The sequence below is a fragment of the Onychostruthus taczanowskii genome, unplaced genomic scaffold (assembly GCF_017590055.1).
Source record: "Onychostruthus taczanowskii isolate IOZ18803 unplaced genomic scaffold, ASM1759005v1 scaffold114, whole genome shotgun sequence".
Classification (NCBI taxonomy): Eukaryota; Metazoa; Chordata; class Aves; order Passeriformes; family Passeridae; genus Onychostruthus; species Onychostruthus taczanowskii.
This window is the reverse complement of record NW_024498074.1, coordinates 604,612-631,019: the sequence shown is the minus strand read 5'-3', so window position 1 is coordinate 631,019 and position 26,408 is coordinate 604,612. Positions and strand designations below refer to the sequence as shown.

Here is a 26,408-nt window from a genome sequence, read left to right as displayed (position 1 = left end):
TGGCACAGCGCCCCGGCTCTAATCCACAGGAGTTTAGTGATTAGACTCCAAGCACCACCTCCCTTGACTTGGTTTTTTCTGCCCTTCTCAGATTATCACAGGATTTCTGTGGGCTAAAATCTAGCAAGAAAACATCCTTTACCAATTTGCACGGGGAAATTATTTCAGCCTCCTGGAATTTTTCAAATACCGCGAAACAGGAGCTGCAGAAATTAAAAAGAAAAAAAGTAGTGATGCAGAACAACAAGAAAATCTTCCCTTGAGTCTTCAGGGAAGACTCCTGTTGGTGAAGCACTGCAGCAAGACCATTATCCCAAGGAAGACACACATGGACTGGAGAGAAGAAAGCATGGAAAAAATTTCAGGGCCTCTGAAGAGAAATGTGCCTCCAGTGAAGCCTGGTTTACCAACTCCTTTGTTGGAAGGTAAAGGGGTTTTCAGGCATTTCTTGTCTAGATCCACATCCTCATGACTGCTGCTGCAACATTTTGGAAACAAACCTAAAAAACAAAAAAAAATTAAAAAATACCGGGCTTCTATTTTCAGGGTCTGACAGAACATACTCCAGTGAAAAAAACATGAACTGCTTGAGTAACTGGCCTCTCTGGGCCTACGATGAGATCAGTGCCAAACATTTTTAGAAATGATGTTATGTGTCAATAGGATTTGAACAAGAGTCACACACGGCCAGCACCAACTCTGCTCTGCCTGCAAAGCGCCGGCAGATACGGTTCACAGGAATATTCTGCCCAGCTACTCAGGAAGAACAAGACCAATTTAGTACTAGCAGGGATCCTGGACTGGCTAATGGCTGCGCTCATCTGGCAGCATCTGTTCTGCTCATCACAAGGTGAATTCTTCCTGCGGGTCCCCGGCTGCAGCACCGAACACTCGCAGCGCATCTTCCAGGCAAAGCGGCGCGGAAGCTCGGAGTTAGCGATCCCAGCGCTGCTCCAGGCAAAGCAGGCCGGCCGCCAGCTCCCCCGGGAGATGGAGTGCTGCCACCGCACGGCTGCTCAGCTCCAGAGCTGCCAAACTTGGAAGAGCGAGGCCAGGAGAGAGGGAAAGTGGTGTTTGGAGTAAATAAAAAGGACTGATGTGGCAACACGAGATGCTGCGCGGAGTCACAACGAAGTCTTACAAAATCAGGGCGACAGCGCGGAGTCACAACTCGCCGCAGTGAATAAATGCCTAACAGAGCTGGGGAGCCAGAGGGGAGAGTTCCCGCTCACTGATAAGCTTTTACGATTCTGCCCATTTCCAACGGCTTTTGCAACCAGGAAGAAACCCCAACAAACCCTGAACTGCACCAGGAAAAAGAAACGGAGCCAGTTCCGTAACTGGAGCAGCGTAACACAGAGCCGTGAGAAAGTCACACTAAGGAGCAGCCAGCGAGCCGGGGCGTGCAGTGGGTCAAGGGCTGGGGGAGCAGGGAGCAGTGCCGGCCACAGAGCAGCAGCGCGGGGCATCGTGGGCTGAGCTGTTTGGCACGTCCCAAATCCCACAGTTTACCCCTGGATCTACCACAAGTACAAAAGGAGAGACTTGTTCTTGTAGGAAACATCCACAACCCCACACTGCTCCCCACAGGTGTAACCAGCATTAGTTGTGACAACCAGCATCATCCAGCCTTCAACTCCAGATGGATCAGCCAGACCTGAAGGCTCCCAGAGAGGGGACCGGGACACGAGCAGAGACAAGAGCCACCACCAGTGACACCCAGTGCCCTCACCAAGCCACCCAGGTTAGATGCCAAGTGCAGGAATGAGTCAGCAAGCCAAACAGGCTGCTTCTGTCACAGGGCTGAGGGGAGACAGAGATAACACTAGCCCTTCTCTCTGCAACCTGTGAAGCATTCAGACACTGCCATTGTAGTGAACAAGTAAACAGAAAACCAGGAAGGAGGCTTGGTCCCAGCTGATGCTCTCACAGCCCGTACGCAAATGCGTGAATAAACAGAGCTAATGTGACCGATTCCTTTTTAGGACCCTGATGTGCTCTGGTTTTCTCACATACTTGCATATGGGCTCTATCACACAGAAAAAAAGAGCTTCTGACTATACTCAGCACAGCCTGGTTGATGCACTTTTGGAACATGTTGCCAAATTTATCCTGGATGCATTTTCCCCTGTCAGCTCTAAAGCAGCATTTATTTACAAGCTTTCTCAGCAAAAGGCTGTACTCACCCGGAGCAAAGCAGGACAGAACCCTCTGCTTCACACACAAAGAGCTTGCACCGTAATATTTATAAACCAAATAAATTCCCAATTCAGTCACCTCATTAGGTGAAATGTTTCCCTCTACGGAGGTGTTCTCAGGGATTGAAATTAAGTCCCGTGACAGGATTTAAATAGGAGTCTCAGTTCTTGAGTAAATCTTGTTTTCAAAACTCTTACAGACTGGAACGTCAGGAACTCTAAATGTTTTATCTCAGCTCACAGGTGAAGTCAGTGAGAGCACCTTCCTGAAACCAAGATAAAAACCATTTGAATTCATGATGGCAAAGTAAGTTCTATCACCTGGATTTCAATTTTGGTCTCCGACAGCTTCGGAAGAACTCTTCAAGCTGGATGTGTTCCAAAAATGAAGCAACTACCAGGAAAAGCAATTAGGAGTGAATGAAGTTACAGCTTTCTTCTGCACAAACAATAAAGTAACACTATCAAAACACAGGGAAATATAAGGGGAACACTGTCACTGGATGCCTGGGCAGGTGTAACAGTTGAAGCCTTTGCCTCCTTGTGATTACATGACTTACCATAAAATGACATGTCTATAAAAACTGGTACAGTCAGCTGCCTCTTCAGCTGGGGACTCTGCAACAAGAAGGCTGCCTTGCACTCCAGCTTCATTTGAGAACTGCAGGATCTCAGTGCAAGCCCCTCTCCAGGACAGGGTGAACCTCTGCTGCCGAGGTCCTGGCTCCTGACACATCCCACATCCACCTGCTGTATTTCATGGAGCTACAGCCAGGAAAGGTACAGAGACACCCTGTAAGGGATTCGAGCTTGAGCTTTGGCAGGAGCTTTGGGGGATGGAATCAAATAGATGCATCCACAGGAAGAAGTGATTCTGGACTGCAAATATTATGAATGCATCTGTTTGAGGATAACATAAACCAGACATTTTCATAGCTTTGTTTTCTGGAAGGGATGAAATAGAAATCACAAAAAAAGCTGTCTCTAGAGGCAGAGCGGCATCAGGTTTTAAACCCATAAGCAGCAGTGGATTTTTCCTAAAAATTATTATTTCAAGCCAGCCTGAGGCATCTGTTTTTGGCTATTTATTACCGTGACAATGTCATGTCCTGCAATTTTTTTGTTACAGTTTTATGCCTGAGAGGCAACTTCTTACTTGACCGTGTGTCTGTTTGAAACCAACGCTGGTTTGTACAATAGCTGCTCCTTGTTCCAGCCTCCTCTAAGAGCTCTTTTTGAGGAATCTGTGACTAAGTGTGCTGTGTCACACACAGGAGCAGGTACCATGGGCTAAGAAGCAGAGCAACGTTTCAAGTGTGTATTTTACATCAGCTTAGCACACAATTTTCAAAGTACAGGAGATCTGGATACACCTACAGAGAAACCTGGACAAAGAAACAGCAACTGGAGCAAACTTCCAGCATTTGCTGCATACTGCTCACCTGCAAACTCCAAAAGCAAGGCATGGGAAGCCGGATCCTGAGGCAAATTCCCAGCTATAAATGAGGATGTTAGAGTGGGCAGCTTGGTCCTGTGTCTCAAAGCAAAGAGTTATCTGGGCTGGGCGGTGCTGGGTTTAAGTCCTTTTCCCACTGAGCAAAGGAACAGGCAGTGTGTACAATGAGGGGTGGGGCAGCACACCATTGGCACCATTCACCCAGGGCTGCCTTTCCCCAGGGAAAACAGCCCAGCACGCTCAATCCTGGCTTCCCAGCAAGCAGCTAGCTCCTGCACTTCTGCTCTCCTGTGACTGCTTTGGTGGGGAAAGTTCTCCATAACAATCACACCAGCTCACAGCTTAATTTCACCTCTGTAATTACAGTTTGAAGCTTTTCCCTTCCCTCAGGCTTCAGACTGTCAAGTGCACAACTCCTAGAGCTGCATATTGTCCCACCAACCACCTCCAAGATGCTGAAGCCCCTCTAAAAGCATCATAAATCTCTGGACCATTGATGGTAACATGGGAACAGAGCGTGTGCTGGCTTCCTGCTGCAAGGAGGACAGGCAAGACCTGATCCAGCACAATCCAGACCTGAGCTCTGGCTGGCAGAGGCAAAAAGCCTGGTTGTATAAAACATTTTGGACATATCTGAAGCAGCCAAGGGAGCTAATGCACTCTCAGCACTTCCCAGAGTGCAGGCACAGCATTTCTGATCCAGTTCTTGGCATTCTGAAGCACTACGTGGATTCACAATATGCTGGTTTCAAAAACATAATCCAGCATGAGGGATATTTTTAACATGGATCATTTTGGGAATCTGCTTAACTACTGGCACGGCGTTACACAAGCAGGAACTCCCCAAACTTTACCTGGTTACTAGATGATGGTCTCTAAAATTGCAATTCTTCCACCTTGGAGCGGTTGCTCCAAAGTAAGAAGGGATGTGATACCACTTGAGTTCACCTACAAAGGAGTGTGGAGAGAGCACACAGCTGTAAAACTAAAACAGAAGGGCAAAGCCATCCAAACCAAATGCCAACACACACACAAGACTCAGGCAAAAGAAAGGACTCCAAAAATATTAGACAAGGGGAAAAAAGCAGGGGGCTTTGGACCTCATCCTCCCTTGAAAGCCAACTGCTCATCCAGAAGACTTTACAGCGAGCATTCCCAGGGTGATGAGACAAAATCTCTGCTGAGGAAGGTCACTGGCATTGCTCCTGGTGCATGCATCAAATCCTAATTCAATAATAGTCACTCTAAACTAATGCAGACCTGAGAGCCAGAAACACAAACAGCCAGATTTCAAACTAAATGCCCTTCCTGCCTTCACTGGGAAGAAGGTGTCCTAAAAACACCAACCGAAATCAAGAGGAAACAAAAAAAAAAAAAAAAAAAACCAAACCAAACCACAAAAAAAACACAAAACCACCCCAAAAAACACAAAACCACAAGCCAATGGAAGCTTAGTGAAGATAAAGAAATGCTTCCTGACAGAAGAGGAGAGGGGAATGAAATGCAAAAGCAAGTTATTTTATAACTTGAGGCTGAACTGAAAAAAAAAGAATTTCCTCACTTCCACCAATTTAAGCTCCAGTCAGAAGAGAGTCAGTCACAGCCCAGAGCAGCAAGGACCCAGGTAGCCCATCTGTCTCCCAAGAGTGCCAAGTGCTCAAGAAAACACTGATGACACCAGCACAAGCCACAGAGCCAGAAGGATACAGGTCCCTCACAAGTGATACCCACGAGGATCACTAAGCAGAAACACAACTCCAAGTGACAATTCCTTTCCACACAGCCACAGGTCGTGCTGCTGCTCCTGGGAAAGCATCTGCTGTGCCTTCTGGGGGCTGTCATCAGGCTGTTGGGACAACCATATGCACGGTGCCTGGCTATCACTAACCAGTGATATTACATATTACACCTACAGGCAGGAAAACTTCCCCTCCTCAAAACTCCACGCGGTATCAGAGGGGCAGGGTGGTAGGAAACAGCTGTTCCATAGCACTGGCATTCCAGATATGGCACAGTCTGGGGGAACCTCACTGCCACGGCCACAGAGAGCTCATCGGCAGTGCCTGCAGAGAAAGCAAAGGGGGATTTTGTACACCTCTAAGGGAAGAGGCCACGGAGCACAGCCTCACCTTCAGGCGCCCCTTGCCCCTTCGCGCACCGTGCTGACCCACTTGACACCTCAGCCGGGGCGCGTGATGCCGGCGAGGAGCAGCCCGAGCCCGTGATCTTTACGCTCAGCCCCGCACACCAATTAGTCATTAATAAGGGCCTGGCCCGGGGCAGGCGGGGGCACATGATCGCGTTCTCACGGCGTTAGTCAGCACCGCAGCGACGCGGGCTCCTCGGCCAGGACAGCGGCTCCGGCGGGGCGAACATGACGCAGCATAAAAGCAGAGCGGCGTGAGCAGACAAGGCATGATCCTGCATAAAGGCAACCCGGTTAGCAATGTTCAACCCGCCTCACCAGCAAAGAGTGTTTGCTTCTGGACTGGCATTTTGCTCCGTGGGAGAGTCAGGTTCTTAATTTGGTTCTCAGTGCCCTAAAGCTGGGTTTACTGTATCCTCCAACCACGGCCAAGAGCGCAGAACCCAACTGCTGAGCAGGCAACTCCCAAGTTTTAACAAGACTGTCCTCTACGTGACATCCATTTAAGGGCAGCTCAAAATAGACTTATTCATATCAGCCTAAAACAAGGCTGTGAAGAAAACAACAACCCGAGAGCTGAAAAGTCATCTCTTGCCAGAAAGTACTCACAGCTACTTCTTCTCAACTCCTTCCTTGTGACCCACCACTGCTGTCCGGAAGAACAACTTGTGGGACAAACTGGTAGGAACACAGCGATGCTGATAAGCAGCGCTGCTGCAGGACGTTCAGGGGCCTCCAAAGTAACCTAATCACCAGTATAATGACTACTGAGCTTGGACAAAAGACCAGGCAGACTTCTGCAAGGGAAGAGAAAATGAGACTTGAGTCTTTTTTTTTTCACGGTCTGGAAAATTTCATCTGCTCTAGGAATGGACTGTGACAAAAACCCTTCTCTGGAGAGAGAAAACCTCAAAAATTAAGATCACTTGCATCCTCCTTTACCAAAGGAAGGCTGCTCAGCCTCCCCTACTGCCACTTACACAAGTTTGACACTGCAATGAGCTCCTCTCGCTGCATGGCAATTGGCTCCTTCTGACTCAGATCATTAGTCCATAAACATGAACTTCCCAGGCATTCCTCAAATGTTCTCTTCAGATTTCCCATGTGCCTATACAATTCAGCCCTTTACCCATCAGGGTTTCAAGCCAATAGTGTTTTCACATGAGCAAGCGCTATAAAAAATATTTTATAGGTCCCACATTCTCTCTCCTCTTCCTCCAGAACTCTGTATAAAGCAAGAGTTGCTACTTCTGCTTTAGGAACTAAAAACTCAAAGGCATCCTCAAGAATCACAGCAGATATAACATTCTGTGCTGCTCTGCCTGAGGTACAGCTAATTTTCTTCTCAGCATCTAGTATGAGGCCACGGTTTGGATTTGTGCTGGAAACACACAGTTCACAAATGGGAATTGGCCAATGTTGTAGTTACAGCCGTGGGAGGGAGCAAGCAGTGGTGCAGCGCTTGGTTGCTGGCTGGGGTTAAACCAGGACAGTCCCTTTCTGGCGTCCAGCACAGGGCACAAAGGGTTCAAAATAACGGCAGATTTGATTGGAATGTGCTAGGTGGAATTTACAGCTGTCATAGCTCTATGGGTACTAATCAGCAGGCCATGGGCACGCTTGTGGTGCCTAGAGGTCGTCAGGGGCAGCTTTTGCTTTCAGTGCTCACCGTGGTGCTTATCAGGCTGCTCTGCTGGGCCTGGGAAGGCTCTGATAACAGCAATGACGACGACGTGCCCGGGCTGGCGGGGCCCAGCGCAGGGCTACCGTGCTGCTGTCCTGGGGAGCCTGCAGCTCCAGAGGGAGATGGAGCCAGCGGGCTGTGACCTGTGATGGCACCCCAAAGGATAACTCCAGGCTGGAGAGGGGACATCTCAAAGCATCTGGCCAGGCCCACGCTGCAGCAGGTACACCTTGAAGCATTGGTGCATGAGGACACAATGGAGACCCTCACAGCTCATGTCGATCACTGCAATCCATCCTTCCAGAAGAAGCCTCAGGAAAAGAACTTTCTCTAACAAGCCTGAAATGGTTTGCTTTGGTAATAGATGTTCATAAAAGCACAAGCAGCTTTTCCACTCCTTTTTTAAGCTGTCAGGGCCACCACAGCTGAACCCAGACACGGTCATCAGTCACACATTTCTTGGAGGCACCTGTTAACAAAGAAGGGCTTTATGCCCAACATCTAATTGCAACACGGCTGTTTAAAGGTAAACGGGAAATGGGCTACAGTAATATTAAATCCCAGTTATCTGCATCCATTATCTTGCATTTTTTTATTGCTAAGCGGAATGACTGGTCTGGGAACAGAGCCAGAAAAGTTGGGCTGATACCACAGATCAAGACTTCATAGATATTTCTGAGAATTACAAATTAAGGATCACATCCAGAACTGAACTGACTGCTCCACAAAAAACCCGCAGGTACCTTCACTGAGTCACAAGTCAAGCCTTTTCAGGAAAACAGAGCTGTTGACAACCCAAGGCATTACTAGACCAGGAATACTTAATGCAAAGGTGTCCCAAAGGTGTCCCACTCACCACTTAGAATTAAAAAGGCAGAAACAGGTTCGTTCAGGAAGCGTGGCCCCATTTGTAGAAAAGTTATTACAGAAACTTTTAGAGTTCACAGGAATCTCTACACTCCCACATTTCTGAAGATTCAGGGGACATCCAGGTTATTTGCTGGGAGAGACATTTTGAGCATGATGAGCTTAGGTTGTTTTTTCAATGCTTTTTAACAAATTAAGTTGCATAGCTAATGTTCAGTGAACTCGGCTCTTTCAGCTTGATCTTTAATTCGAGTAATTATTTTAAAAGCTGGAGACACAATTTCCCTTTACTCAGTCTCTGGAGAGGATTCTGACACTGGAACACACAGTTGGGGTTTTTTCACAGGGCTGTTTTGCAGCATATTCCCTTTCAACAAAATTTACACACTGTATTCCTGGCAAAGGGAAGAGAGCCGTGATCCAAGCAAAACTTTGGAAATACGGAGGTCTTCCTTCTGCAGCAATTCCTGCCCTTTCCCTCTTTTGTTCGCAGGTCCAGAGCGTCCATCCCAGGTTCAATTATAGTACAAGGACAGCAGCTACATGCCTGCTCCTTCAAGTTCTACTGCAGACAGGAGCAAGCCACGAAGCTGAGCACTCAGAGCATCCTGGCTGGAGCTCCGTGCCCACAGCAGCCGAGGCAGGGCGCCTGGGCTTGCCTTGCCGAAAAACACGGGCCTAAGCCCACGCTCGAGCCCGGGCTTGCTCGCATTCCTTCCATGCTAGCAGGCTCCCAGGCTCAACTTCAGAGCGCTGCCGAGGGGGCAAGAGCCCAGCAGACCCAAAGGCCAGCGAGGTGCCTCGTACAAGCCAGAACCCTGCAGAGTGCCACGGCCGGGACCGCACACCCACCCCAGTGCAAAACCTCTTCCCCAGGCACGGGAAAGCCCAATGGACACAGAAGGCCTTCTCCAAGCTTGTATGGCACGGGAGCTGTATGTCATGGGAGACAGCCTGCCTTTGCCTCTGAAGCCCGGCTTTAGAAATTCACCACTGATTAAAGGGGAGAAACATACTCCTTTATCCTGAGTTAGAAACGCTCACAGAGTTCTAGGGAATCATGGCATCCTATCACCTTCCCGTAGAAGCAGTTCTTGCTCTTGGGCAATAATCTCCTTTCCACGCACATTCCAGTGATGTACCAATAACACGACAGAGATACACATGCACTCTGAAATGGAGAGCATTTCAATATCCATTCAAAGTATCTTTTCAAAAAAATTAACTGATGTCATCCGACAAGTGAACCGGGACTGAAAAGACAAGCTAGGCAGGTGGACAAATGGTGGCTCTAAGTTCATTCCAACTCTGCTCTAAATCAATATTCTACAGCTTCTCTAACACCACCCTCCAAGTGCCTATCAAAGATGCACTCAAGACTTTGCACTGGTCTTTCACTGATTTCCAACCCCACCCTGCAAGCAGCTCATGGCTGCAATCCAGACTTTGTCCCTGCACCCCTCTGGCCCCACTTCATGAATTCTCCCCACACACTGTCCTATCTCAGCGCACCTTTCTTCCGTTCATGCCGGTGGAACTACTCATGCAGGACTCACCCCAGCACAGCACTTCAGCATGGCCTTAAAGGCCAATGAGCTGAATAGATAGCCTCAAGGCCAGAAGTCACCTGCACTGAAGTATTTTGTGGGACTAAGGCAACAGCTCCACGTTTCCAACCTTGCTCGCTGCACTGACACTCCAACATCAGCACTCCCGCTGCCATGAAACGCCACGCTGGCACTTCTCCGGGGTCAGTAGTGCTCAAACCCGTCCCTGCTCACCTAAGAGATCACGAGATGCCAAACAATGGATGTGGAAGGCTCCCACGGCACCACACGCTGGCTTGCTGTGCCATCAAGGCTCTGGAACGGAGCTTTGCTGGGGACACAAGAGAACAAAGCCCCATCTATTTTCCCCTGGGGATGATTGTTCCTGCCCAGAAGAACACACAGGCAGCTCTGTTGAGCAGGGCTGCTGGACTTGAGCTGTGCTCTGTGTCTGCTGAATTCACAAAGTGTCAGCCAGGGAAGTGAGCTCAGACTAGACAAATTTAACAAGAAATCAGGTAACATCCGCTTCAAGATGACCACATTTGCTAACTCTGAGACCTCAGCAAAATGTGCAGGTCCAATTCCTGTGTTAAGAAATACACTTCAATTCCAGTGCGACAGACAGGTTTGATGTGCTCAAATGCCACTTTTCATTGAGCTACTGAGCAGCTATTTCCCAGTTTCATTCTTACCAACCTCATATTTAGCAGCCTTGATGAGAAGACCTTTACGCTTACGTCGAAGGGCTGACAGTGTGTCTGAAGTGTTATACAGCCACCGGTACAATAAAAGCAATTAACTTTTGCAACCTTCTGTTCAAGGTTAAGAGTTGAAATGAGCTCAGTAAACCTTTAAGATGTGATTAAAATGAAGTAAAAACTTATTAAAAAAACTTAAGAGGAAAACAGCATAATCTTCAAGTTGCACATACCATTGAAAAAGAGACCCAACTTCTGTTTCTGCACCTAGTGTACAAAATAGAGAAAACTGAAAAATTTTAGTAAAGCTGAATAGCTGGCACACAAGACTTCAGCTGTCATCTTTGCCATCAGATTACACATCTGCACAGTCATCAAAATCAAAGCATTTGCATGTTTCGCTCAGAAAAAATAGCAGAAAAAGACAGAACACACCACAGGAATAACTCCTGTGTGAAACAAGGCAAAAATTTGTTGGACATGCAAACCCACCAGGACTTCTTGTATAATACCAGCTCATTGTAATAACTTCCAAAATAAAGTAAAATTCCATCTCCCCTGGGGAACAATCACATCAAATATCAGCAACTTCACAGATGAGCAGCAGTCACCTCGCAGAGGTCAAAAGCAGAGGTACCACAGCTCTGTATTATTCCTAGATTAGATATAAGTTTATTGTCAATAATAATATGCTAATAACTATAACTTCAATAAAATGAAATAGCTTTTATAATCGTCATTAACAACAGAATGAAGTGATTTGAGTAACCCTCAGTCTTAAAAGAAGTCATGGAACAATTCCCACCACCAAGTTCTTCAGCTCACTTTGGGATACCAGAAGTATGGATCAATACTTATGAAAGGAAAATTAAAGCTTATTTCAAGAATTAATACAGAGTATTTAGCAAGTATTTATTATATGCTAGCAAAACAGAAATATGATCCTGTTCCCCTATAAAGGTAGTGATATAATACAGCTAGGATTTGAAACACTGGGAAAACTCTCTTCCTCCACTAAAAGAATTTCCTTAGGAGCAGAAAACACAGAGATCAGCCATATTCTCTCTCTCCATACATATTTATATATATAAATAATAAATCTATTTTAAATCCACCCCTCGGTCTCTGTTTTGCTCTGGCAGCAGAATGAACTTTCCTAAGAGCACACGTTTCTGGAATGCAGAAGATGAAAACTCATTTGTGCCGCAGACTCAAAGTATTCTGGTATTGGTGACATGGAATCTGGTTTTTCTGCTGAGAAAATTCAGATAAAACCGGGGCCGTTTATAAGAGCACACGTTTCTGGAATGCAGAAGCTGAAAGCTCATTTGTGCCGCAGACTCAAAGAATTCTGATATTGGTGACATGGAATCAACTCTTCTGGTTTTTCTGGTGAGAAAATCCAGATAAAACCGTGCTCAGAAGGCTCAGCCATACTCCAACAGCATGGACTTACATGCCTACTGAATTTGGACAGAAATCCACCATTCCAAATCAAACTGAATGCCAAGAACTGAGGTGTTGCTTTCTCTGATTTTCAGATTTCTCATAAATCTCCACCACCTTCACCGCGCTGCCAGTCCCTATGGCAAGTTCAAGTATGTTCCTTATGTGAAAGACTCATAATTGTGTGACAGTAATTCAAAGACATTTTCATCTCTTCAGTTAATGTAATTAAGCCATTGAAAAGCGAGAGCTCTGCAGCTTTTTACTTGTGCTACGCATTGTTTTATCACCCAATAATGGGTGCAGCCATTGTCTTTGACACTGTCCAACAGCAATAAAAAGCATTCCTGTCACAAACTGCGCACGATCCTGAGCAAACTCAGGAGAAACGAGATGCTACAGCGACTCAAAGTTCAAGGGCAGGGAGGCAGAAGCCTTGCTTTGAGTGGTTGTGGGAATTCACTGCAACCTTGACCATTTTATAGCTGCATTTTCATTTCAAGCCAGACAGTGTGAGTCAAGAGAAAGACCTCTGCCTCCCCATCCAAGTCCTTATGTTCTGAGGGAACACAAAAGAGGAGCTTTCCTTCCACCAGATGCAGAACAATGACACAGACACACATTCCTTTATCAATATTAACCATAAACTGCTATTACTGGGTTTTCAAAGAGCGCTCCCCCTCCTTGCGAGCCTTCTAAGTGGATTTGAAGCCGGAAGCGGCTAATTGACTTGGAACGAGGAGTTATCAGTACCCTTTTAATTTGCTCAAAGCAAGAGTCCAAATTCTAAGCCTAATGCACACAGCAGATACGTGTGAGGCGGGTTGCTGGAGCGTGACAAGGATGCTCTCTCTCGCAGTGGGGCCACGGAGGCATCTCAGCAGCACCGAGGGACCCAGCGGCGCCGCAGCGCCGGCAACGCCGCTGGCAACAAGGCACCTTCCAACCCTCCTTCCGAGCCCTCTGGTTCTCCCAGGCCAGGGGAGGAGCTGGGGTGCAGACCAGTAAAAGCCATGCTGTTTTGATACGGACGTGTATAACAATGTCACGGCATAAAACCCGAAAAATTAGATTAAAGAAGAGAAATGGGTTTGCTAGCCAATCCGCACTAACAGATGGCACGTACGAACACAGGAGCATCACTTGCTGAACTCACCCATTTTTGGGCACCCAGCTCCCAAAACAGCACAACTTCCCCCAGTATTTCCTTTCTCAAGGCAACACCTTTCCCTTCATGACTGCATCTTTCTGGCAAGGCAGCACCTCTGACTGCAAATAGCTGTTCGCACACTTACTGGCAGGAAAATAAGAACAGGTTTTTTGATTTAGCCTCTCACGCAGCAATTTTCCTTCACTACCTTGCCCAAAACCCCTTCCAGCTTATTAATTACAGCTGTCCAGGATGGCAGCATTAGAAAACCTTCAGCCAGAGACACACTCAGCTTCTCCACCCTCTCTGATAAGCAGGTAGATCTGAAAACAAAAGGAGTTATAGATTTTTCCTTCTCACGGGGATGTTTTTCTTTGAACTGCACTTCGTGCATAAATTCAACCTTTTCTTATCAGCTTAAGACATCGGTAACCGAAGCATTTACCCAACACCCACTGCATTTTAAAAGCTCCTCTTAAAAACCTGCTGCAAGTGATACCACAAGACAGCACCAGAACATGAGGCTGTTTTCTGGCTGCAGAGAAGTTTCAAGATATAAAATTGTAACATGGAAGTTTAAGGGGAAAACCCTGCCAGACTTTGCTGGGAGCAGACCGGATGAGTGCAGGGTGTTACCTTGCCAGGAATGCCCTGTGCACACAAATGAAAGCTTCGTCTCTCCTCCTCATAGCTGGAAAAAGAAAAGAAAAAAAAAACCCTATAATTCCTTCTCACCCCACCACCTCGCCTTGCTCCCCACTCATCCGAGGTCAGCAGTCTACAGTTGCCAGTCCCTTGAATCTTGGGAATGCAGGTCCCTAAAGTCCAGCAGTCGCTTTTAAAAAAGTGAAATTAACTTACCCTTCGCTCAGCAGAAATGAAGGGTAAGTTACAAGCAAATCCTCCTAGTGTTTTTGGAACTTCAAAGTCTGTGTTTCCTTCCTAGGAAGCTGAAGAAGCATCCCAGCAGATTGTACTAGCATTTGCCCTTCCAATCCCACTGACCCTCAGCAGCAGGTGAAGATGATGAGAGCTAAAATCACCAGCTGAAACCAGGCTTTGCAAAATTAACTCTTCCATCATCTAATCCAGGAGTCACCAGAAAAAGTCTTTGAGCCTGGAATGGCAGTCCAGGAAAGGACTAGGACAGATCAGCTTATGTACAATGCTCTGAGCAAGCACAGATGCAAACAGTCCCGTTTAATTACTTGGCACAGGACTGGAAATTGTGAGAACAAAATGAAGTCTCTCATTCAATAGTTGCTGGGGTTTGGGAGCCTGAAGGTTGCTTTGGTCAGGGGGCCTCTGCACAATTTCCTACTGATCTCAACCAGAGTAAGAACTAGGTGTTTTCCTGCAGCCTATCACACCAGCACTTAGCAACATATTCTGTCCCACACACAATACATACAACTCGGCACATTTTGTTAAATCCAGCTAGTGAAGCTTTTCTTGCTCTGTTTTTGGGTGGCTTTTTTTTTTTTTTTTTTGTTGGTTGGTTTTTTTATGTTGTTTTTGTTTTTTTTTAAACAGAAAGTATGTACATCATAGGAACAACCAGAACAAAGTCCCTAAGCAGCTGGGAGCACAGGCACAGAGTCAAGTCCAGACGCACAGTAACTTCACCTCTCTGACACAAAAGGAGCAAGCACCTATATATAGTACAACCAGCAGTTCTCCAAGGGAGCTGCTACCGCTGGATCTGCCCCAGGGCCCGACCTTGCTCCTTACGCGCCCAGCTTTACCAACAGGAGCAGCTTTGCGGAACGACTCCGCGGCGCTGCCGCCACGCACCCCGAGCCGCTCTCCTGCCAGAGCCCGGTGCCTTTTTCCATCACGCCGGGGGAGCTCCCTGCACATCCGAGGGCTCCTCCTGAACGCGAGGGCTAAAGGGATGCGCTCCGAACAGAAGAAAAATCCGTTAGTAACTTAACGTGGTAAAGAAAAAAGGAGCAAGCCTAAAGATGGTTAAATCCTCGTTTCCCCGTGTGCTCTCGCTATGGATGGCAGCGCTTCACAGGAAGCACAGAAAGGGCAAACAAACAGCGAAGAGCTGGTCTTGGATAATAAAACACTCCATACAACCATACACCAGGTGGATAACTGGAAACCCTGGGGAAGACGAGGCTGCCTATTCAGCGGCTGCTAACAACTCAATGAACATCAACTGAAACGCTAAAAAAAAGTTTTCCAGCACCATGAAGCGTTTTCAAAGTTGGCTCCAGCAGAGCTGGCCACCGAAACAGACAGCGAGGAGGGAGAACCGGGGCGCGGTGTCTGCAGCCCCGCTGCCGCTCACTCACCTCCGGGGCTCGGGCTTGCGGCGCTCCTCCAGCCTGGCGGCGGGCGGGGGCTGCGGGGCAGCCGTGGCGGCGGACGGGCTGCGGGCTGGCTCAGTGGGGCATGGCGGGGGCCCTACACCTGCCCGCCCGTGTCTGTGTCCGTGTCCGTGCGGGTGAGCGCCCGCGGCAGCCCGAGCGAGAGGCGCGGCTGTGCTGGCGGCGCCGGCCCGGGCCCGCATTTAAAGCCGCCGGCGGGCTCGGCCGTCCCCTCACCCGCTCCCATCCCGGCCCGTCCCGTCCCATCCCATCCCCGGCCGCCGCTCGGCGTCACGGGGCCCGGGGCGGGGAGCCCGGAGGAGGAGTCTGAGGGCCGGGGCTGCGCTTCCCCGCCCCGAGCTCCGAGCCGCGCCGGGGCAGGTGCCGATGGAAGGGCGGCCGCGGGACCCCCCCCCCGCCGCTGTGAGTGGGCCTGGCAGTGACCACCCGGTGCCTCAGGCCGGGAGATGCCATCCCCCCGAGCAGGGGGGGTGCTGTCCCTGGATACTGCCGCGGGCAGCCTGTGGCTCTCCCACGGCAGGTTCCCTGCCGCTGGAAACGCACGGCTCGGGGCGCTTCTGGGCCAAAAGCACATAGCAGTGGAAAAAACCCAACCAAACAGAATCCAACCAAACGGAAACCTCAAAAACATGAAAAACACAACAACAACCGACCCAGGGAAAATATAGAAACCATAATTTAGTCAGTTCGTTATAATTTTCCACAGAAATAGTACCTTACATGTTGCCTCTCCTTAACTTCGAGCATGGCAAGGCTCACCTTGCTTGCCAGCCCAGTCCTACTTCCTCCTCTCTCTCCTACGGACACTAATTGCCCTTCCATAGGTTCCCTCCAGACTGCTGTTGGACGAGAGAAGCAGTGCCAATATCCCACATTTGTTCAGTCAGCTCTAGCTCCTGCACGCAGCTTGACTGTCCAGGCCAAGCTGATGAGATCCATAACATATTTTTAAACCCTGGAGCTCAGCAAAAGGCTCACAAGGAACGTGGCAGAACAGCAATCCGTGATGGGAAGTGCACAGACTCTCAGGGGAACAAAGGAGGCTATTGTAGCTCCACAGGGGGAAAACTCCCCTTCTTCAGCAGGGTTTATGATTACCACACAGCAACTGCCCCTTCAGCTGCTCCTCAGCTACCAAGCTCCACCTTTGTCACCCATCCAAACTCTGTACTAGGGAATAATATGCAATCCATTGGCTGGGCAGAAAAAGCAGCAGCAACAGAAACCACAGCACTTGCAGAGCAGGGCGAGAGCGCTGCAGAAGGATCTCCCTGCCAAATTCCTCCTCTCCTTTCTGCTGCTGCCACCCCTGTGCTATCCCCAGACACTGTTTAAGTCACTGTCCCCTCATGCTGTTCCATGTTTTCCTGGAAGATCTCAGAGCCACAGTCTGCACATGAATGGGTCAGGACTCAGGCTCCTCTGTTCCCTTTAATAAATCCAGGTTTTTAAGAACCTGTTTTTCAATGGCTAAAGAGTTTCCAATGGGCGCAGTGGTGCCTCCCATCACTTACAACTGTATTTCATTTCAATTAATGACAGTCCCTGTGTTAACAAAAGCAGAGCACCACATCAGTTGAGAAGCTTTGTGTGCTCAAGTCCTAACCCAAATAACTGTATGTCTTCCCTCTTCCAAAAGCAACAACTGCAGTCTCCGTGCCTTAAATCCTTAATGATGTGCCAGTTTCACTTCACTTCGTTTTTAAATAAACTAGGGAGCTCCTGAAGAAAAGACACGTTAGGTACTTGAGAAAATAGCTGTTGTTTTTTGCCACTTAGATAACTCATGGGGATTTTGGGATCCCCCCATGCATTGGGATCCCTCAATGAAGGCACCTCATGGATACTTCTCAGCAGCCGGCTCTTAGCTCACTGTTTCAGAAACAAACCTGATTAACTGGACTAATTCCAGTTCCTGACAATTCACTGTAACTTCAGACACTGTCATTTTAAACCTGTGCATTGAATTTCCTGGCTAAAAAAAAAATGGTTCTTTATCAGGATGCATGATTCCAAGTCAGTCTTTAAATATCACATTGCTGCATTTAATCATCTAAAACGCCACCAGAGCCATTTCAAGTCCTTCAATCAAGAGCCAGGGCAGTGGTCTCGACCAAGTTTAAAAACGAGTACGCTCTCTGTGCAGAGAAACACCCAGTAAAGCGCACTAACGACGCTGTCACCGTGACTGACAAAGGGAAACCCTCTGGCTGGAGCAGCCTTGTCCATCACACGTGTCTGTGTGCCTTCTGGCACTGCCGACACCCCTCGGCTCGCACCTTCCCTCGCCAAGCCTCCCCAGCCGTTTCCAGGGTTCTCTGCTTGGTTTAATGACTGGAGAGGAGCTCGTCGCTCAGCACAACAGCCCGCGAGCTTTGCCCTCCCTGCACAGGCCACAGAGAAGCAGCTGGATTTGGGAAGGCTTTGGCTGACTGTTTGAACCTGCCTTTGGAGCCCGCTGGCTTCAGTCCCGCTCACAAAGCCCTGGTGAGGAAAAGCTCTGCCGACGGCCTTCGCCGACAGCCCGGCCGAGGCGATGCCTCAGCAGGGCACGGGACAGACACCACCTTCACCCAAATGCCTACAGGAACCACTGGCCTGCCTTCTCATCCAGCACACACACGTTTTCCTCCCTCAGCTAACTCAGGAGCTCCTTTTCCAGCGAGGTCGTGCAAGGTATCAGTGTCATTGACACCGTCTGACATGTGTATGGATAACGAGAACAGGCAAAGTTCTGATGGTAAAGATTAGAGAACACACACACGCACACGCTCGGTGGAACTGCTGGGGTAAAACTTTCCCTGTGGGCAGGTTATTCCATAAATATATCTTGCAGCATTTCTGGTAGATTCCTCGGAAGGCGCTCATGCTGACCACAGCATTGTCAGTCAGAGGCGATGCTGAATGAGATGGAAACTGGCAGCTCCTGCACTTGCAGGGGTTTGTGCACACTACCCAGTGATAAAATATTTGCGTTGGATTAAGTCACAAGTAATTCAACCTAAGTCAGGAAGTTTCAGAGGATAAAGATTGCCATGGAAGGATCTAGGTGCAGAGAGACCGCAGCATACTTATCACAGAGGCTTTCAGTATCTTTTCCTTGGCTGACAAACGTCAGTGCCAAGTCATCGTGACAAAAGCGGCTCACCCTGAACACACCTGTGCACGCAGCAGATCCTTTGTACACCAACAAAATCCCTCACTCACCTTTTCAGGACTCGATCCTTGATCACAGCTATCCTTGTGACCTTGAGGTTTCAGGGGTTTTCTGGTCTCTTTTACATAGACACGGGTTCTGCAGCATTTCAGCTGCTGAACTCAACAAATTCCTGCACTGCATTCCTTAGTATTACAGCTGAATTAGTACAATAGCGCTGATTTCCAAGGGAACCACAAAAAGCAACTCCTTAGCTCTCATATTTGTATTCAAGTCACCAAGGATCAGGACTTGTCTGTCCTTTCCATCCACTTGCCAAAAAATCTAGACAGAACATGGCATCTCAGCAAGCACTGCCTGATAGCTGATTAGTAAAGGTCCAAGGTGAGCAAACCCATTCTTTTTGGAAACTTTTCTAACAGTGCTGCCTCAGCAGTGAAAACAACATGCAGTGGGGGCGCTGGCTCTGTAAGAATATCTGCTCAGCCCTGCCTGCCCATTCCCTGGGAAACCACTGCAGGGCCCTTGGAAGAAAAACTGCCAAATTCCCACCGACTTCCCTGCCCTGGCTCACTCATTTGGAAGAGGTAGAAACAGGAGGTGCTGAAAAACATTAAGCTGCAGTAAGACAGAGCAGAACACCGGAGGGTTATGGGGGTTTTTGTGAAGTGCTTGATGTGCCTCTCATGAATAATGCACCGTGTCTGCTTGAGAGCAATGAGCCATCCTGGAGCACTTGGAGCCACTCAGGTCACAGCAGTTCCTTCATGGAACCATGGGGTTCAAGGTGATTTCATCAGCTGGGGCTATTGGGAACCATGGGGTTCAAGGTGATTTCATTGTACTTCTGGTACCTTACAATACTTCTGCTAGCTACTGAAAGCATGGCATGTTCACCTCAAGGGCTAGGAAACACAAGTTGTGTTCCACTCCTCTGGGAAGCAACACAGGTTTGGGCTTTGCAGCCCTGTGAGCAAGCCTTGCCAGTCTCCTACCGACTTCCAGGACTGCATTCTTTAAAAAAACACCCCTTACCTTCCCAGCAAGAGCAGCTCCTCCAAGAGCACACGGAACTGCCATACTTGTGCATCCCTCTCTGCCAGGAGCCCCCGAGCTGCTGGGGCCAGGGATGCGCTGGCCAGGAGCTGGCAGTGCTGCTCGAGGGCCCTCTGCTGGGAAGCACCCCTGCTTCCCGTGCCCCCCAGCACCCCCAGGTCCGCAGGCAGCCCCAGGCACAGCCCCCCGAGGGGGTGAGCTGCCAGTGTCCCCTCAGCAGCGAGCACAGGGACAGCTCAGTGCCCCGGCCCCAGGGAGAAAGCAGATTTCATACGCCTCAAGTGGTGCCCTGCTCTGTGCCACAGGGAAACGAGGCCAAAGCAGCCTTTGGTCAGGGCCAAAAACGCAGGGCTTTGTGAAAATAAAGCAAGTGTGTTTGTTCCTACACCCACAATACCCACTGGAGTGTAGGATGCTGAAACACACGCTTCTGCTGCTGGGACCCTGGGACAACAAATACTCCCCCTCTCCGGAAGAGAGGGCTAAGGCAGCTTCAGCTGACTGAAGCACTTCTGGGCTCTCAAACACATCACCTGCTCTCTGCTTCAGAGTGAGTTCAGACACAAAGCAGGTCAGAAAGGACACAGATCCTTTCCCTTCTCAGCATAGGAGGGAAATGCAAGGCTGAAGTCAAACCTCTTGAGCACAAGGCTTATTGTAGCCACATAAAAATGGGGTACAGACCTGATGGGGTGCAAATGGGACGAGCAGTATTTACATCAGAAGGATTTCTTATTTTCCCAGTTTGTCCCCAGCTGTCATTTTGATGAGTTCCTTTCTCTTCCTCATTCCTCAGCTATTGGCATCCTGTGCCAAAAAAAAAAAAAAAAAGCCACCAAAACAGCTCAGAGGGATGGGCCAAGAAGCCCTGCAGCCCTTTTGTAGAGCACCTACTGTGACCCAGACCAATTCTTCTGAGCACCAAATCCTCACAGTGCAACAACCAGCATCTTCATCAAGATCCTCCTCACCTCCTGAGCACCAGCTCAGGAAGGCTTCTAATATTTTATCACTGCCTGGAAGGATGAGGAGGAATCTCACCCACTCTCAGCGGAAGGTCAAGTCCAACAACATGACAAGTACAGACAAAAATTACAACTTACTTGGATTTCTACTGTCAAAATACAGCAGCACCCCAGCCAGCCTTCTCACCCTCTGGCTGGAGATAACTTCCCACAAGCAGATGGTGACAGGTATCAGGATTAGAAATGCTTTCCCTGATGTACACCTCTTCCTGCCTGCTTCTCTAAAATTGAATCCTTGCCCCTACAACACAGAGCATCTGCTCTTGAGCATCCTGTATCCTGAAGGAAAGAGTAACTTGAATGGCAGGTCACTGTGATCCCCTGAATTCAAGACTACATCTTTTCCTGATGTAAAAAATGCCATCTGGGACACCTCCGCAGGGCTTTGGATATGCCAAAATGCTAGCTGCAGGAAATCTGAAATACACACAGATAAATCACCAATGTCTCTACCTCATCCAGCCATATACACACCTGAGCAGTCTTCTCAGATGATGTCTTACAATGGATACTTGGGAAAAAAGCTATCAAACTAGCACCAAAGGAAACTACACAGTAAATCCATGGACATCTATATTGCTCAGCTCCAGACACCCTACCATCGATTGATTTACAGTGCTATTTAGGTTATTGTTCTTGGAACACTATTTTCCCCTCACTCTGCCAATTTAAACAACAAATACTCATCTCAATGTTTCTTCTTTTTCTCAGTTCATCTCAGCTCTTTGCATTTAACAATTCTCCTATTGTGATAATGTACTCTATTCCCAGTGAAAAATGTGTTCCCACTGGCTAACTTTTCATGTCTTTCCTCTGCGGGCCCTCTCTTGGTATGGAGAAAAAGGCTACCCAGGAGTGGCTGGTACTTATAATACATTGTATTTTCCCTTCTGTCATTTCATTTCTCAACTCCTGATAATTTTTAAGAACACAATTTGTGATGCCACACAACAAAAGTTTGGCTTGGTTTGTTGTTTTGGGTTTGTTTTTTTTTCTTTTGCCTAGGGCTTCAGTTTATTATCCCATTGTCTATCCTGGGTCATCAGAAATGTTTTCTTTTCTTTTCACATAATTAAACAGCAGCATCATTCACGGCTTTGGATTTTCACATCTCTTGTTCTGTCTCTCATCTTTTATATCAACATTTCCTAAACAAAGTATTGAAAACCAAACATTGGCAGGTCACATTTAGCCAGAAATTTGTACTCTATAAATAAAGCTTTGAGGACTTAATGACTTTTAAATTATTTGTTAGGTACTCCAGCAGAAACAGTCTAGTTCAGAGCAAACAACAGTTCCTCGGGAGCATATGTAACTCCAAAAGGGTTTTGCCACTTTAGGGCTGTTTGAAGAGCAAAGAGTTCTAGGAAAAAAAAAAATCTGAGTGAAAGTGAAACCGGAGAAATGTGTTGTCCAAGCCAAAACAAGGCCAAAAAAATAAGGGAAAAGCACCCCTGAGAGCTGGCTGCTCTTTCAATGCTCCTTCCAGCTCTGCAGCCTTTTGCTGCAGAAGCTCTTGGAAGTGCAGGCAGATGAGAAATACCCCCTGCACACAGCCCCAGATCTTTGGGATTCTTCCCAAAGAAAGGGACAAGCAAGCTGAGCTGAAACCTTCCAGAGCCACACACTCCACTGGAAAACCTTTGGATAGATCCCCCATAGGTATGAAAACTCTGCCTGTCACATATCCAGCAACCTGGTTTTGTGGAAGGTGTCCTTGCCACTGGCAGGGGGTTAGCATGAGGTGACTTGTGAGGACCCTTCCAACCCAAACCACTCCGTGATTCCATGATATTGAGAGTTGCTCCCCCCATTCAGCAATCACTGAGCTGTGCATTTCATGTGAGGCAGCACCAGGAAGTTCAGATGAGAAACCTGCCCACAAGACCTGTTGCTGAAACCACCTATTTAAATACCTCTCGTGGTTACCTCCAGCAGCAGTCCCTAGCGAAGGCTGCAGCCAACAACCCACATCCAAGCTCCTCTCCACAGGAAGGAGGCAATTTGGTGAGCAGGAGTTGAAGGCCAAGGAGTTCCTGGTGCTCTGGAAGCACTGGGAAGGGCAGGCAGTGAAACCTCAGAGCACTGATCTACAAGAACAGCCACGAGGACCAAGCTGCCACATGGAAGAGATGAAATGTCCTGGCCTCAGCTTCTCCGGCCTTCCAGCAAGCAAAATAAATCCAAGGCACATCAGCTTAAGACTAATAGAAATTAAGGCACTGTATGAAATAAAAATGTGCAGAAACAATATCTTCTGCCTTGAAAACTAATAAACTCAGGCTTCACCTCAACATTTGTGTAGCAACAGGAGATGACTGTCCTGAGACAACATCCTGCTCTGTGTGCTTTAGGGCTCAGGCATGACGGAGTATTTGGGACAGCATGTTCTGGTGGAGCATTTTAACAAAATATGAGTGCTGTCAAAGGGCAGGCTTTCATTTTGTGAAATGAACTCCAGAATAAAATATTGCCTTTGGAGAATCTCACATATCATTTGATTAATACAAGCACATGAGGACTATCTCCATTTCTCAAAGCCTTGTACTTTTGGTTATGTTTTCCCCCACACACGTGGTCCCACCTCAAAGCTCCCATCCATCCTCACCAAGGGAGGGGACATCCTCAAGGTCCCTACCAGCTCATCCTCTGTGCCAGAGCATTCTCTTACCAAGCTCTGCAGTGGATCAGGGAGGAGCTGCTCTCCAGGGCATGATGTCTTCATGTACAGCCTTGCTTGTTGTGGAAAACGCAGCCTGGGGCACTGACATCCTTGGCTTCTCCCCTACAGCAGAGGCAGCATAATCCATGTTCAAGCCCTGGTGGTATCCCTAGGCTGAATGTGTAACTATTCCAGGTGCCCTACCCATAACAGGGACAGAGGCAATGAGGATAGCAAGGCAGCAGAAGCTGAGGGACACTGATGGACACATCCCTTGAGAAAACATCTTCTGGCCTTTTCTTTCTCCTTTCCCATCTATCTTACTTTGTGAGGTTAAATTCCAAGACTCCTCACTGAGTTGCTGGGGAGATTCCAAGGGATATTAATTGCTTCTTGAAAGGACTTCAAAGGACCTTTTTTCCATCTCGTATTAATAGCCGGAATGAGGAAATTGGTTTGGATTTCATACCTACATCTGCTCCCCAAGTCTCTGTGCATTTCAAAACCCCATCTTAACCCAACCCTCCTGCTGCTAAGGGCTCCTACTCCATACAGGCACTCACACCCATCCCTTTCCACTTCCCCACAGATCTACAGCCCTGCATTCCAATTGGCAGCCAGAGGTACCAGAAATAACCACAAGAAAGGCTGCCATGAAACCTCCAGCCAAGTTTGGAGAATCCACGCACTTGACACAAGCCTCTGTGCTTAGAGGGCTTCAGCTGAAAGCAACCTGAACTCAGGCTCAAAAGGTTTGTGTACCAGGGATCAAATATCAAAAAAATGTAAACGCAATTACCTTTTTTTTCCCCATAAAAGCATGCAGGATAACAGTTGTTCTACAAGGCTGTTAGTGCATACTTGTAACAGTCTGCTGCTGCTCCTGCCCCTCCGGTTCTAGCTAATGGCTGGTTTTCATTCCTAAGAGGTTCCCCCAGCCCCCCCGCCGAAGTCTATGCTACAGTGATTTTGGAAACTGGGTCAAAATGCAATTACTACATTCCCATGCTTTGGGGTGGGGAAAGAAAATAAAAGGAGGAAGAATGGCAAGAAGCGATGGCATTGGCAGCGAGCCAGCGCTGTGCTCCCCACCCTCTCACCTGTGCCGCAGCCCCGAGCGCTCCCACAGCCGCTCCTGTCTCCCAGGCGTCAGGGAAGTCCCAAGGCAGGGTCTCCTGAGGGACCCTGGGCATCCCTGCCCTCATGGCTGTGCTGGAGGTTGGGAGCAGGTGGAAGATGCAGCTGGGGATAGGGAAAGGACCCTGAGCTGGGCAGCAATCCCTGCAGGTGACAAGCGGTGTCTGCCTTGTGAAAGCTGTAGCACTCTCCAAAGCTCTCCCTCAGGATGTCGTTCCTGTCTTTTCCCTTACTGTGGCATAAGCAATATATCCCAGTACTCTGGTTCCCCCGCTCCACTGCAAACATTTTCCACGGGAGAGGGAAAATATTGTGTTTAGACACGCCCTCGCTATTGTCACACTTAGAGCACAGTCCATCATAGCTTATCAAACTGCACATCTTCAGCATGCACGTGGTTTGCGACGACACGTTTACGAGGCTTTTCACTGTGGAAAAGGAATGACTCAAAGGCTTATTTATGCCACGTCTTCCCAACTAGGTCTTTCTGAGAAACACAGAGCCCATTAAACACATCTCCTGCCTTCCTCTGTCCCTCATTTTTCCTTGTACACACAGTTATTACAAACCAATTGCCTTTGCTGCTCTTCTCCTTGGCTTTGTTTTCCACAGTTCTCAGAATATCAGCTCCACCTCTGCACCATTTGCTGGCTCTGCTCCCAATTAATAACTGCAGGTTAGAGTTAGGTCGTTATGGCTGCAGATTAATGCAGAAAAACATTCAACAGCTTCTGAGAGATACAGAGAGACACACAACCTCTCTCTTCCTGACACGGAACGTGGTTTATCTTGCTATCCCAGTGTTCCAGGGAGATGTTATACCACTTATCTGAATGATTTAAACAGATCAAAAAGTTGGCTCCACAAGAGCATCTGCTGCTGACAACAAGCCACAAGGCTGATGTTATCTGAGAAGTAACTGTATATGCTAGCACAGGCTAGACAGATCGCACGTGGGATAAAAAAAATGAATTTTCATGAAATCACTCAGTCTTCATCCACATACCAGCAATTAAGTAAGCAGGAACACAGAGCAAAGTGACAGGTTTCCACTGGATATCTGAATTCTTTCAGACTTGTTGCAAGGCACAGGATTGTGAAAACCCCAGAGATGTCTTTCTGAGGACTCTCCAGTTCCTAAATTCTCTGGAAAGCTCTCCTGTTACAATAACAGAGCTGGTGCAAAAGACCTTGCACCTGAGAAGAGTCTTACATGGGTCATGACCCGTATCAACAGGAAAAACTTGGTGAAATACCAAGTCTGGCACGGAGAGAAAAGGGCGGAGCTACGATTTCAGACTGGAGATCATTGTAACCCCCCTGATCAATTCTGCCTCTCAGTGTCCCATCCCAAACCAGGCTGCCCAGACCTACCTCCAGTCCCTCCACAGATCCAGCTGTCCCATGGGTTCCTTGAGCAGGAGAACCAAGGGCTCGCAGCAGCTCGCCTTCCACATTTGCTCCAGTTCTGAGAGGCAGAGCCCTGCAAAGGCTGTCCCACTTGAACGGACGCTCCAGCTCCAGGCCTGTATGACATTTACTATAACCCACTTCTTCCCGCCCCTCTGCCCCCCCAGAGAAAGGGATCAAATAGTTTCCCCCCCGTGACATTTTGCTTCATTTGCCCAGCAGGCTGCGGGAGCGTCTCCATTAAAGCCTCTGAAAGCCAAGCAAGAGCAGCAATGCCTGCCACCCCAAAGTGGGGGACACCCCACGAACACCCAGCCTTTCTGCTGCCGGCACAGAGGGCATGGGGTCCAGGACAAACTGCAGTATCCCTCTGCTACAATTTGCTCTGCACATGCCACAGGTGAAAGGCGAGCTCTTTGCCCAGTGA

The 26,408-nt window shown here is 48.3% G+C and overlaps 1 protein-coding gene across 8 annotated transcripts in view; it reads right to left on the bottom strand.

Annotated features, from left to right (window-relative positions):
* The window catches only part of SLC4A4 (solute carrier family 4 member 4), a 122,997-nt gene extending 96,908 nt beyond the window's left edge, over positions 1-26,089 (bottom strand). For 5 of the 8 annotated variants that reach the window (XM_041426866.1, XM_041426857.1, XM_041426874.1 and 2 more), the window contains exon 1: positions 15,499-15,795. In XM_041426866.1, coding sequence (XP_041282800.1) covers positions 15,499-15,716 — 218 coding nt within the window. In that variant the 5' untranslated portion in view covers positions 15,717-15,795. Of the gene's footprint in view, positions 1-6,118; positions 6,376-6,409; positions 6,450-15,498; positions 15,796-25,945 lie in introns of those variants that run through there. The other 3 variants (XM_041426904.1, XM_041426913.1, XM_041426922.1) reach the window with 3 other exon arrangements.
* Positions 26,090-26,408: the final 319 nt, after the last annotated feature.